The sequence below is a fragment of the Mauremys reevesii genome, linkage group 14 (genome assembly GCF_016161935.1).
Source record: "Mauremys reevesii isolate NIE-2019 linkage group 14, ASM1616193v1, whole genome shotgun sequence".
NCBI classification, from domain to species: domain Eukaryota; kingdom Metazoa; phylum Chordata; order Testudines; family Geoemydidae; genus Mauremys; species Mauremys reevesii.
Genome location: NC_052636.1, coordinates 15,905,926 through 15,919,127, shown reverse-complemented (window position 1 = coordinate 15,919,127; position 13,202 = coordinate 15,905,926). Strand labels below are relative to the sequence as shown.

General features: G+C 70.3%; 2 protein-coding genes across 2 annotated transcripts in view; both read left to right on the top strand.

Annotated features, from left to right (window-relative positions):
• Positions 1-3,566, top strand: part of LOC120381877 (paired immunoglobulin-like type 2 receptor alpha) — a 10,543-nt gene extending 6,977 nt beyond the window's left edge. Inside the window, exon 6 of the mRNA XM_039500041.1 lies at positions 2,982-3,566. Coding sequence (XP_039355975.1) covers positions 2,982-3,142 — 161 coding nt within the window. The 3' untranslated portion in view covers positions 3,143-3,566. The remainder of the gene's footprint in view (positions 1-2,981) is intronic.
• A 2,041-nt stretch (positions 3,567-5,607) lies between these two features.
• On the top strand, positions 5,608-13,114 carry LOC120381832 (2-acylglycerol O-acyltransferase 2-B-like). Its single transcript, XM_039499982.1, has 6 exons — positions 5,608-5,759; positions 7,023-7,201; positions 7,685-7,889; positions 9,040-9,214; positions 11,357-11,556; positions 12,434-13,114. The coding sequence occupies exons 1-6, from the start codon at positions 5,666-5,668 to the stop codon at positions 12,586-12,588; spliced, it is 1,008 nt and encodes a 335-aa protein (XP_039355916.1). The 5' UTR covers positions 5,608-5,665; the 3' UTR covers positions 12,589-13,114.
• The last annotated feature ends 88 nt before the right edge of the window (positions 13,115-13,202 follow it).

The window sequence follows — 13,202 nt, the reverse complement described above, 5'->3', positions numbered from 1 at the left end:
CGTCCCCCCTCCCCTCCAGCCACCCCATCCCCGTCCCCTCTGCCTGTCCCTCCCCCCTCCAGCCACCCCGCCCCCTCTGCCCGTTCCCCCTCCAGCCACCCCATCCCCGTCCCCTCCTCCCGTCCCTCCGCCCTCCAGCCACCCCATCCCCGTCCCCTCCTCCCGCCCCTCCGCCCTCCAGCCACCCCGTCCCCTCTGCCCGTTCTCCCCTCCAGCCACCCCATCCCGTCCCCTCCTCCCGCCCCTCCCCCTCCAGCCACCCCATCCCCGTCCCTCCTCCCGCCCCTCCGCCTCCAGCCACCCTCCCCTCTGCCCGTTCCCCTCCAGCCACCCCATCCCCGTCCCCTCCTCCCGCCCCTCCGCCCCTCCAGCCACCCCATCCCCTCTGCCCGTTCCTCCTCCAGCCACCCCGTCCCCGTCCCTCCTCCCGTCCCTCCGCCCCTCCAGCCACCCCATCCCGCCCCTCCTCCGTCCCTCCGCCTCCAGCCACCCCGTCCCCTCTGCCGTTCCTCCTCCAGCCACCCCATCCCCTCTGCCTGTCCTCCCCATCCCACCCCCTCCATCCGCCCCATCCCCATCCCCTGTATCCACCCCGTCCCCTCCATCTGCCCCGTCCCCTCCTCCCATCCCTCCGCCCCTCCAGCCACCCCGTCCCCTCTGCCCGTTCCCCTCCAGCCACCTCATCCCCGTCCCTCCTCCCGTCCCTCTGTCCCTCCAGCCACCCCGTCCCCTCTGCCCGTTCCCCCTCCAGCCACCCCCTCCCCGTCCCCTCTGCCCGTTCCCCCTCCAGCCACCCCATCCCCGTCCCCTCCTCCCGTCCCTCCCCTCCTCCAGCCACCCCCTCCCCCCTGCCCGTTCCCCCGCCAGCCACCCCATCCCCGTCCCCTCCTCCCGGCCCCTCCGCCCCTCCAGCCACCCCATCCCCTCTGCCCGTTCCCCTCCAGCCACCCCATCCCCATCCCCTCTGCCCGTTTCCCCTCCAGCCACCCCATCCCCGTCCCTCCTCCCGTCCTCTGCCCCTCCAGCCACCCCATCCCCTCTGCCTGTCCCTCCCCATCCCACCCCTCCATCCGCCCCATTCCCATCCCCTGTATCCACCCCATCCCCTCCATCTGCCCGTCCTCTCCTCCCATCCCTCCTCCTCCAGCCACCCCATCCCCTCTGCCCGTTCTCCCTCCAGCCACCCCATCCCCGTCCCCTCTGCCTGTCCCTCCCCCTCCCACCCCCTCCATCCGCCCCATCCCCCTGTATCCACCCCGTCCCCCTCCATCTGCCCCATCCCCTCCTGTCCCTCCCACCCCACCCGCCTCCATATGCTGCATCCCCGTCCCCCTCCATCCACCCCATCCCCTCTGCCCATCCTCCTCTATGCCTCCCCTCCATCTGCCCCATTCCCTCCATCCATCTCCTCCATCCACCCCGTCCCCTCTGCCCATCCCCTCCAGCCACCCCGTCCCCTCTGCCTGTCCCTCCCCACCCCACCCGCTCTATTTGCCCCTCCCCTCCTCCTATTCCTCCCCTCCTCATGTTCCTCCCCTCCATCTGCCCTGTCCCATCTGCCCATCCCCCTCCATACACCCCATCCTCCTCCATCCATTCCATCCATCCCCATCCTCTGCCTGTCCCCTTCCATCCATCCCCTCCACCCACCCCATCCCTCTGCCTCTGCCTGTCCCTCCCCATCCCCTCTGCCTGTCCCCCTGTAACCATCCCCCTCCATCTATCTACCCGTCCCTGTTCCTCCACCCCAGCCCAGCCCACTCCTTCTATCCATCCAGCCCCGTCCCCCCTGCCCTCCCCTCCTCCCTCCGTCTCCCGCCCCACTCCTCCCCATCCCTGTCCTCCACCCCATCCATCCCCAGCCTCCTCCATCCAGCCAACCCTCCATCCCCGCCCTCCAGCCCCCATCCCTTCACTCACCCCAGCCCCTCTGTCCCCTCTGCCTCTCCTCTCCATCCATCCATCTCCCTCCCCTCACTCACTCCCTATCCCTGTCCCCTCCACCCTCCATCCCCAGCCTCCTCCATCCAGCCAACCTCCAGCCCCCATCCCTTCACTCACCCCAGCTCCTCTCTGTCCCCTCTGCCCTCCCCTCCCTCCATCTCCTCCCCCCCCACTCCTCCCCATCCCTGTCCCTCCACCCCATCCATCCCCAGCCTCCTCCATCCAGCCAACCCCTCCAGCCCCCATCCCTTCACTCACCCCAGCCCCTCTCTGTTCCCTGCCCTCCCCTCCCCCTCCCTCCTCTGTCTCCCTCCCCTCACTCCTCCCCATCCCTGTCCCCTCCACCCCATCCATCCCCAGCCTCCTCCATGCAGCCAACCCCTCCAGCCCCATCCCTTCACTCACCCCAGCCCCCTCTGTCCCCTCTGCCCTCTCCTCTCCATCCATCCATCTCCCTCCCCACTCCTCCCCATCCCTGTCCCCTCCACCCCATCCATCCCCAGCCTCCTCCATCCAGCCAACCCCTCCAGCCCCCATCCCTTCACTCACCCCAGCCCTCTCTGTCCTCTGCCTCTCCCTCCTCCCTCCATCTCCCTCCTCACTCCTCCCCATCCCTGTCCCCTCCACCCCATCCATCCCCAGCCTCCTCCATGCAGCCAACCCCTCCAGCCCCATCCCTTCACTCACCTCAGCTCCTCTCTGTCCCCTCTGCCCTCTCCCCTCCCTCCTCCATCTCCTCCCCCCACTCCTCCCCATCCCTGTCCCCTCCACCCCATCCATCCCCAGCCTCCTCCATCCAGCCAACCCCTCCAGCCCCCATCCCTTCACTCACCCCAGCCCCCCTCTGTCCCCCCTGCCCGCCCCTCGCCATCCCTCCATCTCCTCCCCACTCACTCCCCATCCCTGTCCCCTCCACCCCCTCCATCCCCCAGCCTCCTCCATCCATCCAACCCCTCCAGCCCCCATCCCTTCACTCACTCCAGCCCCCCTCTGCTGTCCCCAGCCCGGCTCACCCCCGCCCCCATCTCTTGTTCCAGGGCAGGACGTCCCCCGGCCCCAGCGCCCCCCGGACCCTCAGGACCCCGGCTTGCTCTATGCCGCCCTGGCTTTCGCCGAGCCTGGCACTGCCCCGAGGCAGCCAGAGCCCCGCGGGGCCCCCCCGGACGAGACCCTCTACTCAGCCGTCCGGGTCCGCTAGGGCGGGGGCAGCCTGGACCCCCAGGGGAGGGGCAGGGGGACTGGAGGGGAAGGGCAGGCCATGGGGGGGGGAGCGGGCAGAGCTGGATGAGGGTGAATGGGGGGTGGTCCCCGAGTTGGAGCTGGGTTGGACATGGGGGACTCAGAGCTCATGGGGGACTGGGGGGGTCCTGCATTGGGAGGTTTGGGGGGGCAGAGCCTGGGGGAGGTTTGGGGGTGTCTCCCTCCAGGTGTTTCCTCCACGCACCCCAGCCCGATGTGGGGGGTGGGGCCCGAGGCCTGTGGGGCCCAGACCAGGCTGGAAGCCTGAGGGATTGTCCCCCTCCCTCAGGGCCGTGTGTGTGTGTGTGTGTGTGTGTGTGTGTGTGTGTGTGTCTGTCTGGCCTGGCCTGCCCCTCACCCCAATAAAGCCTGTCTGACCTCTGGATTGTGTGGGTGTGTACCGCAGCGGTGTGTGTCGCACAACTTACACACTGTCTGCACCCCCACCCACCCCCCGACACCCCCACGCACTGGGCCTGCTCCGCACAGACCTGCCCCCCCACTGTGCTACACACACACACACACACACACAGTGTGAAATCTGCCCTCCTCATTGGAGGGGGGCAGCCTGGTCCCGCTCCAGTGGTCTGAATTCCCCCTGCATTTACTGCCCCATCCCACTGCCCCTCCCCTCTGCTCCCCAGCCCCTGTGTCCAACCTGGGAGCCCTCAGCCCCCCGTGTGCTCCCCACAGTGAGTCCCCCTGGGTGGGACCCCTGGGGACCCCTCTGACACCCCCAAAGGGCTCTGCCCCCCGCCACCCGCAGGCAGCCATAACACAGCCTGGTTGTGAGCCGTGGGGAACGCGGTGTAGGACCGAGGTGATTAGCACCGGGAGCAGGGACCTGCAGCAACGTCCCTCTGGGGGGGACCCAGAGCCCTGGCCTCTGCCCCCCGAGTCCCAAAGCCCCCCCCCCAGCTGCCCCCGCACCTCCGGGCTTCGTCTCTCTCCCGGGCAAACCAGTCCCCTGGGTGCTCTGGTCCCAGCCCCTCCAGCCGGCTCCTCGCAGGGGACGGGCCCGGCCATGGGGTGCCGGGCTACAGACCATGGGCCGGTCTCTGTACCCGGTTAGCCTGTCGCCATCACACCTGCCCTGCACCGATCCCGCCCCCTAGATACGGGTGTAACACCCGGGGGAAACCGAGGCACGCACCCAGGACTCAGAGAGAGCGTTAAGTGGGGTGTGTGTGCGGGGGGGCGGTTTGGGAATAGGGACGTACCCGGAGGGGGCGTCCGTGGGAGAGACGGCCAGGCTGAGAGCGGTGCCTTGTGCAGGAGGGTCCTCGCTCCTGGCAAGTTCGTCCCACAGGCGCCACCGGCCCTCAGAGGAGGTTTCGTCTCCGGCCCAGACGAGCTTTCCCCTGATCGCAGAAAGTTCCCTTGGGCCAGAGGAGCGGAGGCCCCAGCACCCAGTGAGGTTGGCCGGGACGCCCGGGCCCACCTGCCCCCCAGGGCGCGGCCGGGCCTTTGGGTTCCCTTCCCGCGGGCGGCCCTGGGCCCTGCTCTGGGCTGAGTTTCGGCCTCCAGCTTCTCCGGGGGGGTTTGAATTCTGATCCCGGCCAGCCCGGGTCACGGCGGGTTCAATCAGCATCAGCCCCCGCTCCAGGGAAAATAGCGACTGGTCCCGGAGCCAGGACTGACCCACCCTCAGTGCCCCCCAGCCCCACCCCACCCCTGCCCTTCCCTCGGGCATCGTTCGGGCGGGAACCAGTCTGGTCACTCAGGGAGGGGCCGCCCAGGGGGGCGGAGTCAGTTCAGGAGGGGTCGGTGCAGGGGGTGGGGCCTGCGCTGGGCGGGGCGGGGTCGGGGGGGGGGGCGGGGCCAGTGCAGAGGGGCGGGGTCAGCTCAGGGGGGGAGGGTCCGGCGCAGGTGGGAGAGGGGCCATTCAGGAGGGGTCGATGCCGGGGACGGGGTCAGTTCAGGGGGCGGGGCCAGCGCAGGGAGGGGCGGGGCCAGCGCAGGAGGGGCGGGGTCGGTGCAGGGGGCGGGGCCTGTGCAGGTGGGAGAGGGGCCATTCAGGAGGGGTCAGGGGCGGGGTCAATTCAGGGGTGGAGCCTGCGCAGGGAGGGGCGGGGTCGGTGCAGGGGCGGGGCCTGTGCAGAGAGGCGGGTCGGCGCAGGTGGGAGAGGCCGTTCAGGAGGGGTCGGTGCAGGGGCGGGGTCAGTGCAAGGGCGGGGTCAGTTCAGGGGTGGAGCCTGTGCAGGGAGGGGCGGGGTCAATACAGAGGGGCGGGTCCGGCGCAGGTGGGAGAGGGGCCGTTCAGGAGGGGTCGGTGCAGGGGGCGGGGTCAGTTCAGGGGGCGGGGCCGGTGCAGGTGGGAGAGGGGCCGTTCAGGAGGGGTCAGTGCAAGGGGCGGGGTCAGTTCAGGGGGCGGGGTCAGTTCAGGGGGCGGGGCCGGTGCAATGGGATACCTGCCCCAGGCTGGCCCCACCCTCCCACCCCCCCACGCCGCTCCTAGTCCGGTCCCGCTGCCGGTCCGGCCATGCCGATCCGCTTCGCCCCGCTGCGCCTCCCGCTGCGGCGCCGGCTGCAGACCGCCGCGGTCCTGCAATGGGTCTTCTCCTTCCTGGCGCTGGGTGAGGGGGTCCGGGGGTCCCTCTGGGGGGGCTCTGCAGGGGGGTCCCCTCTAAACCTCAGCTCCCCCTGCCCTTCCCGGACGCCTGGGTCCCTTCTCCTCCGGAGTGGGGGTGGAGCCCCCCCGCAGCCTAGTGACCCGGGTATGGGGGGGGGCGCCAGGTATTGAAATGCTGGGAGTCGAGTCCCCCCCACCATACTGACTGGGGGTGTCTCCCCTGCCTCCCGACCCCGCCCGTTGTGGGGTGTCTCCCAAGCAGGCTCTCTGCTTGGAGTTCTGTGGGGGGCAGGTGGGTGCTGAGATATGGTCCCCCCACCCACTGCAAAGCGCCCCCTACCTGATGGGGGAGGGGTCCCTGCTGCTGTTCTCAGCACTTGTGGGGCTACAGCGAGAGTGAGTGGGGGGGGGGAAGAGGCGCCCCCTGCCCCACACCCACCCCTGGGGCCGGTATGTTCCTGTCTCAGGGCCAGTTCGCGAGGGAGCATTTGTTTGGGGGCGTGGGGGAAGTAAGCGCCAGTTGTGGGGTGCCTGGGGGGGGGGCGTGGGGCAGCGGGTGTCTCCGTTGGGGAGGGAGTGGGGCTGGTGCATTGGAGGACTATGGGGGATATATGGGGTGGAGCTGCCCAGAGTTGGCGGTGCATGAGGGGCAGCAGCCCTGGAGGGGAGTGGGGCGGGTGCAATAGGGGGTGAGGGAGGTGGGTACATGGGGGAATGCATGGGGTGAGCAGCCCCAGGGAGGAGGCTGGTGCAATGGAGGCTGGGCATGGGGGCTGCAGGGGAGCAGCCCCATGGTGGGGGTTGGGTGCATGGGGTGGGTACATGGGGAGAGCAGCCCCGGGACTGGTGGGGTTGGGTGCCTGGGGGCTGCATGGGGAGCAGCCCCACGGTGGGGTGCATGGGGAGCAGCCCCACGGTGGGGTTGGGTGCATGGGGAGCAGCCCCACGGTGGGGTGGGTTGGTGCATGGGGGTGCAGGGGAGCAGCCCCACGGTGGGGTTGGGTGCATGGGGGAGCAGCCCCATGGTGGGGTTGGGTGCATGGGGAGCAGCCCACGGTGGGGTTGGGTGCATGGGGAGCAGCCCCACGGTGGGGAGGGCTGGGTGCATGGGGAGCAGCCCCATGGTGGGGAGGTTGGGTGCATGGGGGGAGCAGCCCCACGGTGGGGTGGGTTGGGTGCATGGGGGGGTGCAGGGGGGAGCGGCCCCACGGTGGGGGGCTGGGTGCATGGGGGGCTGGTCCCTAACTCCCCCCGTCCCCCCCCCCAGCCCAGTGCTGCCTGGCCCTGTTCCTGCTGGCGCTGCTGGGGGAGCTCTGGCTGCCCGCCCTGCTCTACGCCGCCTGGCTCTACCTGGACCGGGAGACCCCGGCCCGCGGGGGGCGCCGCTCGCCATGGGTCCGCCGCTGGGCCGTCTGGAGGCACTTCCGCGACTACTTCCCCATCACGGTGAGACCCCGGCTGCCCCCCCGGGCCCCGTATCGTGTCCCCCCCGGTGGCCCTTGGGTGGGGGGGGCTGCCCCCCGGGCCCTGTATCGTGTCCCCCCTGGTGGCCCTTGGGTGGGGGGGCTGCTCCCCGGGCCCTGTATCGTGTCTCCCCTGGTGGCCCTTGGGTGGGGGGAGCTGCCCTCCGGGCCCTGTATTGCGTCCCCCCAGTGGTCCTTGGGGAGGGGGGGCTGCTCCCCGGGCCCTGTATTGCGTCCCCCCCGGTGGCCCTTGGGTGGGTGGGGGGGCTGGTCCCCATATCACATCCCCCTCTGGTGGCCCTTGGGTGGGGGGCCTGGGCCCCATATTGCATCCCCCCAGTGGTCCTTGGGGAGGGGGGCTGCTGCATCCTGGGGGGTCCCCCTACCCTGCGGTGTCTTGGCACGCCCGGTTTCCCCTGCTGCCCCGTGTGGGGGCCCCCCGCTCAGCCCTCCCCTCTCTCCGCAGCTGGTGAAGACAGCGCCCCTGGACCCCTCCCGCAATTACCTCTTCGGGTTCCACCCCCACGGGGTGCTGGTGGCCGGCGCCTTCGGGAACTTCTGCACCGAGGCCACCGGGTTCGGGGAGCTGTTCCCGGGGCTCACCCCCCACCTGCTCATGCTGCCCTTCTGGTTCCGCCTGCCCCTCTTCCGCGACTACATCATGAGCGGGGGTGAGCGCGCCCGGACGCCTGGGTTCTCTCCTGGGGCCGGGAGGGGAGTGGGGGCCGGTGGGTTAGAGCAGGGTGGGCTGGGAGCCAGGACTCCTGGGTTCTCTCCCCGGCTCTGGGAGGGGAGTGGGGGCTGGTGAGTTAGAGCAGGGGGGGCTGGGAGCCAGGACTCGTGGGTTCTCTGCCCGGCTCTGGGTGGGGTGGGGGGGGTGGTGGTTTGAGCTGGGGGGGCTGGGAGCCTGGACTCCTGGGTTCTCTCCCCAGCTCTGGGTGGGGCGTGGGGGCTGGTGGTTAGAGCAGGGGGGCTGGGAGCCAGGACTCGTGGGTTCTCTCCCTGGCTCTAGGAGGGGGGAGTGAGGTCTGGTTGGGCTGGGGGTAGCCAGGACTCCTGGGTTCTCTCTCCGGCTCTGGGAGGGAGTGGGGTCTAGTTGGGATTTGGGGTGGGGGTAGCCAGGACTCCTGGGTTCTCTCCCCGGCTCTGGGAGGGCAGTGGGGGCTGGTGGGTCAGAGCAGGGGGCTGGGAGCCAGGACTCCTGGGTTCTCTCCTGGCGCTGGGAGGAGTGGGGCGGGTGGGTTAGAGCAGGGGGCTGGGAGCCAGGACTCCTGGGTTCTCTCCTGGCTCTAGAAGGGGAGTGGGGCTGGGGGGTTAGAGCAGGGGGGCTGGGAGCCAGGACTCCTGGGTTCTCTCCCCGGCTCTGGGAGGGCAGTGGGGGCTGGTGGGTCAGAGCAGGGGGGCTGGGAGCCAGGACTCCTGGGTTCTCTCCCTGGCTCTAGGAGGGGAGTGGGGTCTAGTTGGGATGGGGGGGGCAGCCAGGACTCCTGGGTTCTCTCCTGGCTGTAGGAGGGGCAGTGGGGTCTAGTTGGGATTGGGGGCGGTAACCAGGACTCCTGGGTTCTCTCCTGGCTCTAGGAGGGGGAGTGGGGTCTTGGGATTGGTGGTGGTGGGAGCCAGGACTCCTGGGTTCTCTCCCTGGCTCTAGGTGGGGGGAGTGGGGTCTAGTTGGGATGGGGGGGGCGGTAGCCAGGACTCCTGGGTTCTCTCCCTGGCTCTAGGAGGGGGGAGTGGGGTCTAGTTGGGATTTGCGGGTGGTAGCCAGGACTCCTGGGTTCTCAGCCCAGGCAGCGCGGTGACTGTCCTGTTCTCTCGCCCCAGGTCTGGTCTCCTCGGACAAGGCCAGCGTCTCCTACCTCCTGGGCCAGGAGGGCGGGGGGCAGGTGGCTGTGATCGCTGTGGGGGGCCCCCCTGAGTCGCTGGAAGCCCGGCCCGGGGCACTGACCCTCCAGATCCTCAGCCGCAAGGGCTTCATCAAGGCAGCCCTGCCGCACGGGTGGGTGAGCTGGGGGTGGGGACTCCTGGGGATGGAATTGACACGTGTGGGATTATGGTGGGGGCTGGGGATTTGGGGGCTGGGGAGGAGGTTACACAGTGGAGGGGCTGCAGCGGGAAGGTTGTGGGGGCAGGTGGGGCTGCGGGAATCTTGAGGGCTGGATGTGGAGTGGAGGTGTGGGGCTGGGGTGGAGAGGGTGGTGTCAGTAGGGGCACAGATCTGGGGGTGGAACTGTGGGGAAGTGGCTGGAGGAGTGGGGGGCGTTGTGAGAGGGGGCATCCGGCAGGGCACAGATTGGGGTGCAGGGCTGGAGGAGTGGAGGCGTGGGATGGGCACAGAGTGGGGTGCAGGGGCTGGAGGAGTTGGGGTGTCGGGATGGGCCCCTATTGGGGGTGCAGGGGCTGGAGGTGTGGGGGGTGTCGGGCTGGGCACAGATTGGGGGTGCAGGGGCTGGAGGAGTTGGGATGGGCACAGATTGGGGGTGCAGGGGCTGGAGGAGTGGGAGGCGTCAGGATGGGCACAGAGTGGGGGTGCAGGGGCTGGAGGAGTGGGAGGCGTCAGGATGGGCACAGAGTGGGGGTGCAGGGGCTGGAGGAGTGGGAGGCGTCGGGATGGGCACAGAGTGGGGGTGCAGGGGCTGGAGGAGTTGGGGGTGTCGGGATGGGCTCAGATTGGGGTGCAGGGGCTGGAGGAGTTGGGGTGTCGGGCAGGGCACAGATTGGGGTGCAGGGGCTGGAGGAGTTGGGATGGGCACAGATTGGGGTGCAGGGGCTGGAGGAGTGGGAGGCGTCAGGATGGGCACAGAGTGGGGTGCAGGGGCTGGAGGAGTGGGAGGCGTCAGGATGGGCACAGAGTGGGGGTGCAGGGGCTGGAGGAGTGGGAGGCGTCGGGATGGGCACAGAGTGGGGTGCAGGGGCTGGAGGAGTTGGGGTGTCGGGATGGGCTCAGATTGGGGTGCAGGGGCTGGAGGAGTTGGGGTGTCGGGCAGGGCACAGATTGGGGTGCAGGGGCTGGAGGAGTTGGGATGGGCACAGATGGGGGTGCAGGGGCTGGAGGAGTGGGAGGCGTCGGGCAGGGCTCAGATTGGGGGTGCAGGGGCTGGAGGAGTGGGAGGCGTCGGGCAGGGCTCAGATTGGGGGTGCAGGGGCTGGAGGAGTTGGGGGTGTCGGGCAGGGCACAGATTGGGGTGGGGTGCAGGGGCTGGAGGAGTTGGGTTGGGCACAGATTGGGGGTGCAGGGGCTGGAGGAGTTGGGCTGGGCACCGAGTGGGGGTGCAGGGGCGGGAGGAGTTGGGGGTGTCGGGCAGGGCACAGAGTGGGGTGCAGGGGCTGGAGGAGTTGGGGTGTCGGGCAGGGCACAGAGTGGGGTGCAGGGGCTGGAGGAGTTGGGGTGTCGGGATGGGCTCAGATTGGGGGTGCAGGGGCTGGAGGAGTTGGTGGTGTCGGGCAGGGCACAGATTGGGGGTGCAGGGGCTGGAGGAGTGGGAGGCGTCGGGATGGGCACAGATTGGGGTGCAGGGGCTGGAGGAGTTGGGGTGGTGGGCAGGGCACAGATTGGGGTGCTGGGGGTGGAGGTGTTGGGGGTGTCGGGCAGGGCACAGATTGGGGTGGGGTGCAGGGGAGAGAGGGGGGTGTTGGGATGGGCACAGATTAGGGTCAGGGTTCAGGGGCTGGAGGAGTTGGGATGGGCACAGATTGGGGGTGCAGGGGCTGGAGGAGTTGGGGGTGTCGGGCAGGGCACAGATTGGGGGTGCAGGGGCTCGAGGAGTTGGGGGCTTCGGGCCGGGCACAGATTGGGGGTGCAGGGGCTGGAGGAGTGGGGGGTGTCGGAGGGGCTCAGATTGGGGGTGCAGGGGCTGGAGGAGTCGGGATGGGCACAGATTGGGGGTGCAGGGGCTGGAGGAGTTGGGGGGCCTGGGCAGGGCACAGATTGGGGGTGCAGGGGCTGGAGGAGTTGGGGGGGCCTGGGCAGGGCACAGATTGGGGTGGGGTTGCAGGGGCTGGAGGAGGGGTACATCATGGAGCAGGGGTGTCTGGGGGAGGCCTCCCGGGCCGAGCAGCAGGGGGTGCAAGCGGGGCCGGGACATGGGGGGTGGGGCCACAGGCCCGGGAGGCCGCCCCTGACCCGCCCCTCTCCCCGCAGCGCCGCCCTGGTGCCCGTGTTCTCCTTCGGGGAGAACGAGCTGTTCCACCAGGTGCCGAACCCCCGGGGCTCGCTGGTGCGGGCCGTCCAGGAGCGGCTGCAGAAGCTCCTGGGCCTGGCGCTGCCCCTGTTCCACGCCCGCGGCGTCTTCCAGTACAGCTTCGGCCTGCTGCCCTTCCGCCGCCCCATCCACACCGTGGGTGAGCCGGGCCGGGGGGGAGCCCGGACGCCGGGGAGGGGGCTGGGGCCCGGACGCCGGGGTTCTCCTGGCGCTGGGGAGGGGCTGGGAGCCCGGACGCCGGGTTCTCCTGGCGCTGGGGAGGGGGCTGGGAGCCCGGACGCCGGGGTTCTCCTGGCGCTGGGGGGGAGGGGGGGGCTGGGAGCCCGGACGCCGGGGTTCTCCTGGCGCTGGAGGGGGAGGGGGGATGGTGGGTTGGAGCAGGGGGTCCGGGAGCCAGGACACCTGGGTTCTCCCCAGCTCTGGGAGAGAAGGGGGGGCTGGTGGTCAGAGCCGGGGGGCTGAGAGCCAGGAGTGGGGGCTGGTGGTTAGAGCAGGGAGGCTGGGAGCCAGGACTCCTGGGTTCTCTCCCTGGCTCTGGGAGGGGAGTGGGGGCTGGTGGTTAGAGCAGGAGGGCTGGGAGCCAGGACTCCTGGGTTCTCTCCCCGGCTCTGGGAGGGGAGTGGGGGCTGGTGGTCAGAGCAGGGGGCTGGGAGCCAGGAGTGGGGGCTGGTGGTCGGAGCAGGGGGCTGGGAGCCAGGACTCCTGGGTTCTCTCCCCGGCTCTGGGAGGGGAGTGGGGGCTGGTGGTCAGAGCAGGGGGGCTGAGAGCCAGGAGTGGGGGCTGTGGTGGGGGCAGGGAGCGGGAAGAGACCCCAGCTGGGCTGTGGGGGGAGCTGGCGGCTGGGGGGTGTCTCTCTGCAGTGCCTGGCGGGACAGGGGCGTTGCCAGCTGTTCTCTGACCCAGTCCCCCCATGCCCGCCCTGGGGGATCAGGACTATTGCCCCATACGGAGCCAGGCTTTAACAGCGCGTCTCTGGGCTGGGGGGGATCTGCCGCTAACCCCGTCTCCTCCCCCAGTGGGGGCGCCCATCCCGGTGCCCCGGATGCCCTGCCCGTCCCGCCAGGCCGTCGACCGGCTCCATGCCACCTACCTGGAGCGGCTCATCGCGCTCTTCGAGGAGCACAAGACCAAGTACGGGGTCCCCCCGGAGAAGCACCTCAACCTCATCTAGGGGCGCTGCCCCCCTGTGCCTGTCGCCGCGCGCCGGGGACCTGACGTGGGGGTGGGGGGTGCTCTGCTGCGGGGGGGCTGCTCTGCTGGGGGGGGCGGTTCTTATGGGTTCTCCCTGTGGGGAGCCCTCAGGGGCTCATTTTGCTTCCCCCTTCAGTGGGGAGGGGGCCCTACAGGGGAACTGGGAGGCACCCCAACCCCCTGGGCCAGGCTGGGCTGCTCCCGGCCCCCCCACTTTTGCCCCAGGGTCTGGCTGCCCATCAGCAGGGGTGTGGGGGGTGCCGCCAGCCAGCCTGGCTCTGAGTCTGGGTGTGGGGGGAGCAGAGACTGCCCTTTCTCCTGCACCCCCCCCACTCCCGCCCCCTGGTTTCGCCTCACTGCAATAGGGGTTGTGCAACGCTGGCTGTGGGTCCCAGGGCTGTCTGGGCAGCATCTGCCCCCCCCGGCCTGGTGCCAGCCCCCCGGTTACTGGGCCAGACTGTAACTCCAGCCCCACGGGGCCTGCAATAAACGACCTTCCTGTGCAATCGGCTGGCGTGCTGTGTGGGGGGGAGGGGCGGCGCTGGGGGGTGGCACCAGGGCAATGGGGCAGGGGGTGATGGGCTGCCAGGGTTT

What these genes read in the sequence shown, in the direction of transcription:
- LOC120381832 (XM_039499982.1), top strand. Translation starts at nt 5,666, where the DNA reads ATGCCGATCCGCTTCGCCCCGCTGCGCCTCCCGCTGCGGCGCCGGCTG. An exon ending in GCGACTACTTCCCCATCACG is followed by an intron (nt 7,202 to 7,684) that starts GTGAGACCCCGG and finishes CTCTCTCCGCAG; the next exon opens with CTGGTGAAGACAGCGCCCCT. An exon ending in AAGGCAGCCCTGCCGCACGG is followed by an intron (nt 9,215 to 11,356) that starts GTGGGTGAGCTG and finishes CTCTCCCCGCAG; the next exon opens with CGCCGCCCTGGTGCCCGTGT.